At 37.8% G+C, this 5,804-nt stretch overlaps 1 protein-coding gene across 1 annotated transcript; it reads left to right on the top strand.

The window, feature by feature from the left end:
• Nucleotides 1-4,742: 4,742 nt before the first annotated feature.
• On the top strand, nt 4,743-5,204 carry LOC142433420 (profilin-1-like). Its single transcript, XM_075538378.1, has one exon. It carries the CDS (start codon nt 4,743-4,745, stop codon nt 5,202-5,204), a length of 462 nt encoding a protein of 153 aa, XP_075394493.1.
• The last annotated feature ends 600 nt before the right edge of the window (nt 5,205-5,804 follow it).

Raw genomic sequence — 5,804 nt, forward strand, 5'->3', positions numbered from 1 at the left:
TGGTTCAACATTCAAAAACAAAAAACAAAACCAATGTAATCCACCACTTAAACATGAAAATGGATGAGAACCATATGATTATATCAATTGATGCAAGAAAAGAACTTGACAATATCCAGCATCCAATCCTAATAAAAGCTCTTAAGAAGATATGATTAGATGGGACTATTTTCAACACAATAAGGGCTATATTTGACAAGCCAATAGCCAATATTACACTCAATGGAGAAATGCTGAAAACAGTTCCACTGAATAAGGAAACAGACAAGGATGTCCTTTACCCACACTCTTATTTAGCATTGAGCTGGAAGCCCTAGCCAGAACCGCAAGACAACAACAAGAAATAAAATGAGTACAATTGTGCAAAGAAGTGAAACTTTTGTTATTTTCAGATTATATGATTTTATAAAGAGAGAACCTTAAAGTGTCCACAATAGGATTGTTGGAAACAATTGAGGAGTTTAATAGAGTAGCAAGATACAAAACCAACAAACAGAAATCAACTGGATACCTATACGCTATTAATGAGAATTTTGAAAAAGATATTAAAAAATACCATTCACAATAACCACACAGAAACTAAAACACCAAGGAGTAAATCTAACCAAATAAACAAAAGACCCATACAAGCCAGGAGAGAAGAAAGGGAACAGACACATCTGGGGGAGCACAAGTGCACAACTGTTGGTAGGAAAAGTGGGAGGACCAAACTCCAAGTGGGGTGAGAGATTACTAACAAATCTTTTAAGTACCCTAATGGTAGAGTATCCTTGGGAAAATGCACCGAATAATCCATATTGACCCGAGTTTCTGGACACATCCTGGGGACCCAGGTCAAGTGTCACAGAATACCGGGGCATTAAATACTGGATCTTCAAGGAACACAACATGCTCTAAAGGCCAAATCAGAGAGAATTGATGAGGAAATTCCACTAGGTGAACTGGACTCTACCTTAAACACACTTGTAACCTGAAGACTTCAGACTTAAAAGTCATGGTGTTTGACAAAGCAGAAGATAGCTATACCAAGAGTATTGAACTGTCAGTACGTGGACTAGCATGGACTTACTACGTTAATGCCTGAAAACCTCTGATTGACATTCTCAGTGAATGTTGTTGATTTTCCATGACAACCAACTCCCATCGTGTGTGTAAACAGTGTCCAACGACAAAAGGATTAATTCTATACAAGTGAATAATTTTGACATTGCTATAGGAAGTTTGCCTACATAGGATAAATTCCTTCAACAGTGATTTTTAAAATTGTTATTAGGGTCTAATTCATGACATATTAACTAAAGATTTTTATGTCCCAGAAAGATAATCGATATGACTCTCTGCTATCAATTAACAGGGAAGTCTCTAAAGGGAGCCAAAGGCAAGAAAAAGCAAACAAGCAAACATAGATCCAGGAAGAGCTTTGGGCTCCCACTAAATCCTAGCTCCAATGTAAGACCAATTCGTTTTTACATCGTGGTCCTGCTCGATACTTGCCCTCAATAAGGGAAAACAGAATCACTTGTACAGAAAAAAAAGTCCTTCTTTGGCTGGATGCCATTTACATACACAGTGGGTGTTGGTTGTCAGGGAAATTTTACAATGATATCCCCTGAGAATGTCAGTCACAGGTTTGCCGGAATAATATATATGGGTGCTATAGCAAATTGTGGTGAAGCAATTAGATGGTGCCTGGCAGGAGATAAAATAGCGCCTGGAGTTTTAAATCAAGGCTTATTTCCAAACAAGAAGCCATCTAAGTGAAATGTCAACTAAGTCCACATGGAAGAAGCATACCAATATCAATGACCGAAGGACTGTAAATGATATAATCCAAAACCGAAGGAGGTAATAGTATTAGAGCTTAAATTGTGAGATTCTGGTTTACAGAGGCTATAGATGACAGTGGGAGCCTAGGATATATTTTATGAGATCTACTTAGGAAATAAGCCTCTGGTGATTTCCCTCTATTCAAAGTAGAGGGATGGGAAGAAACTGGTTACCAAAGAGAGTGCATTGGAGAGATAAATATAGGAGATCAAAATGATAAATCTTACTTGAACAGTTAAAACCTTGTCAGTTGATCCCCCCACTGTGATACATGTTGGGTCTGATCTGGTTTGCAGCATTTTCTGTGGGTTTTTGTTGTTGTTGCTGTTGTTGATATTGGGCTTTATCACAGATTTATTTTGTCATTAAGGATGACCCCCTTGAATTTTTGTTATGATTTTCTATTTTTCAGTATATGAAACCCAGGATTGATGAACCCATAAGGACAGCAAGTATAATAAGGGTGTCTGGGGGTACAGCTATTAGGGGGTTGGGTGTAAAAGGAGCTGGTTTCAAGGAGTTCAAGAAGGTTAAAAAATATTTTGAAACTGTGGTAGAAATTATACAATACTGCTTGATGAGACCGATATACGATACTGCTTGATGAGAGTGATATATATGTATAGCTTCCAATAAAATAGTGTTTGGGAGAAAAATACTTTTCTGTGGTTCTCCAAATTTAAATAAAATGAAAATCCTCAGTCATGACCTATGAAACTTGACAATAATCTTTACCCAGTAAATGTTGTCTACATCTTCTCTCACTCTCCCTTCTCTTGTCATATTGTGCTTCTTGCTGTTTCTCACATATACCAGACATGTTCCTGTCTCAGGGAATTTATCTTTGTTTTTACTTCTACCGGGAATGCTCTTTCTTCCCTCATCCCTGCCAAATCTTTGATTATATGTCAACATACCATAAAATTCTTATATAGAGAAAATTCTGGGAGCCACATTGGCAAGATGGCACCACTGGTGATACTGCGCTCTTTCTCCCAGCAGCTGACCCTCACCTGGCTTCCAAGCAATCTTTCAGCTAGGGAGCTGACAAATAGCAAACCTGATTGACATGACAGTCTTCCTGTGGACCTATCTCATCAAGCCCCATCTTGAAGATGTTTTAGAGTATAAAAGAAGACATCAGCTAGAATAAGCTATTGAGTATCCTCCATGTAGTGATTGCAGAAATTCCTCTGGATTTTACTGAGAATTTAAATGAGAAAGAATAGTTATATGTGAATATATATCATCAGCATCAGTGTGTTACTTTATTAATTAAAAAATTTAAATATTTCTGTATTCTTCAGATATTATATATTGTCAGAAATGTCCATTTTAAAGTATATTGTTTCAATTTAGGAGATATATTGTGTTAAATGTACAAGTTGAAAAAGTTAATCAATAAACAAATTCAATAAAGAAAGAAAATCCTTTTATATGAAACCAGTTCTGACACCAGTTCTTCCTCAGAATTCTTTAATCTCTTAGCCTGGTTTCTTCCTAGTTGTCAATCTCCCTTAATATATTGTAAATGAATTTATTATTTTTATCTTCTTCTAGGATGTCAGCAGGAGCACTGTTTGCAGAGTGGTTATATGTTGGGCTTTGATCCTCATGCTCTGCAGTTCAAAACTAGCAGCACCTCCGAGGGAAAAATATCGGGCTTTCTACTGCCATAAACAGTTACAGTCCAGAAACCCACAGGGGGTATGAGTCAGCATTGTCTCTATGACATCCATTTTGATTTGTTGGTTTCCCCTAGGATGTTAGCTCCAGAAGAGCGGGGACTTTTTATTCCCTACTAGATCTAAATTTGATATCATTGCAGAGGAATTGAGGCACAGATGGTGGCTTACTAGAGTTTACAGAAAAATCAGGAGTCAGAATGGACTCCCAAAAGAGTAGAGCAATACAAAAAATAAGAGGAAGATAAATCTGGAAAAATGTAAACATGAGCCTCATAAACTATTTTTAATGTCCAACTGATGATCTGCTTTGTAAATCATCACTCAATTAAGATATTTTAAAAAGGATTAGACTCATAAAATGTTGTCAGTGAAAGGTATACTAATAGTATCTATTTGTCTCTCCCTTTTAGAATGTCAACTCAATGAAAGCACAAGTTTGTTTTTGTTCTGCTTACTACTCGAACTCTGCCTAGAAATTTGGCATACAGTGAATGCTTGATACATACTTGTTGAATGCTGAGAATGAATTACTTTATACTCACCACTGGAGTGGTTCAGGAAATAAATGAGAAGAGAGCCTGGCAACAGGGAAAACAGTTAAGAGGTTGTTGTTATAATCCCCCAAAACTTGTGAACTGGTGAAAGTGTGGACTATTTTAACTTTGTCCAGAGAAGACAGGGTACAAATAAGGTCTCAGAAAGATGAGCCAGATACTGGCTGCCACAGTAATCCTTATCCGTCCTGCTTTGCACTTAAGACTCCAATTCAATTATTGTCCACCCATTGTATTATTCTGGGGCATTCTCCCTACTGGGGTTTGGTGTTTTATCCCATGGACACTCACAGAAGCTATTAAGTACACTATGCTCTCCTATAGATATGTAATGCTGACTAGAGATTGTTTTAGAAAGCTACTGCTAGAGGTAACCCATGATGTGGGACATGATGACTAGTTAAAATGTCATAAAGACTTTGTGACATCACTCCTGCTCTAGAGTCAATTTGATAAATCGTAACAGTGGGCAGTTGGAGCATAACTTCATTTAAGTCACCGAGATCTTCTACACCTTGCTTCTGGGGAATAACTATCAGAGACAAAGTGTATTTTTAGCTTATTTCAGTCTCAGCTTATCAGACTTCTTAAACCCACTGCCAACAAGCTTTCCTTGGAAACCAATCTGTTAAAAATCGCTTCATTTATCTTTTTGAAACAGCTTACTTGAATCATGCAGTGTGTAGGAGATATCAGTGAAGAGGTTTGGCAGGACTGCATCACCCTCTTCCTGCAGACTGGGATGTGTTGTGATGCAGCAATCATCACCAATTCCCCTCCGTGGTTATTAGCTTCTTATCCTGAAGGAAAATTGCTTCAGATGACCCAGGAAGAAATTCAGATCTTGCTGGCAAGGGATGGAAGAGAGAAGTTGTTTCTTCAGGGAATCATCCTTGCAGGGACTAAATGCTTGCTAATCCGGGACAACCTGTACACTGAGGGCAACAACACCATGGACCTCCGCACCAAAGGTCAGAGTCGGGGCAGCCAGGCAGTGACAGTGGTTCAAATTGAGTCTGTATACCTTGTGGTGATGGGGGAAAAGGGAACAGAAGGAGGACCCCTCAACCTCAAAGCTTTTGAGATAGCAGGTTACATCAGAGAAGCCATTCATCAGCACATGGCCCATATCTAACTAAATAAAAAAAACATGATGTTTGACTTATAATTTGAGTTTATTGTGATCTGTTTATCCTGCTTAGTTAACATTGTCTTGGGTCTAAAAAGAAGGGAAGACCCAATATCTGGGTTAGAGATATACATGTGTGTTGAAGGAGGTGGAGTGTTGGAGTGTGAATAGCACCTTCCGGGTATTTGGACCTTTGGGCCTTTAAAATACCTGGGAGCCAATACTATCTCAGCACCTCAGTCCTAATAGTAGATTTTAACCAGAAAATCATGCTTATTCCCCATGACTAACTCTTTAATCTTGGGTAATTTCTTTTCCTGCATTCTTGGTCTCAGGGGGAAAAAGTAGACTATGATTTATTTTCTATAGGATAGTACTTGAAGCTCAAAAAATTAGGATGTTTTAATATTACACATATTCTTCAAGGTCCACTGCCGCCAGGAATCTTTTTCTGACTGTTTTAAAAAGAGTGAAACTGTATCATCAGCTGTATTTTTTTTTAATAATTTTATTGGGGGCTCATACAACTCTTATCACAATCCATACATACATCTATTGTGTCAAGCACATCTGTACATTTGTTGCCATCATCATTCTCAAAACATT

This window comes from Tenrec ecaudatus, chromosome X (genome assembly GCF_050624435.1).
Source record: "Tenrec ecaudatus isolate mTenEca1 chromosome X, mTenEca1.hap1, whole genome shotgun sequence".
Lineage (NCBI taxonomy): Eukaryota > Metazoa > Chordata > Mammalia > Afrosoricida > Tenrecidae > Tenrec > Tenrec ecaudatus.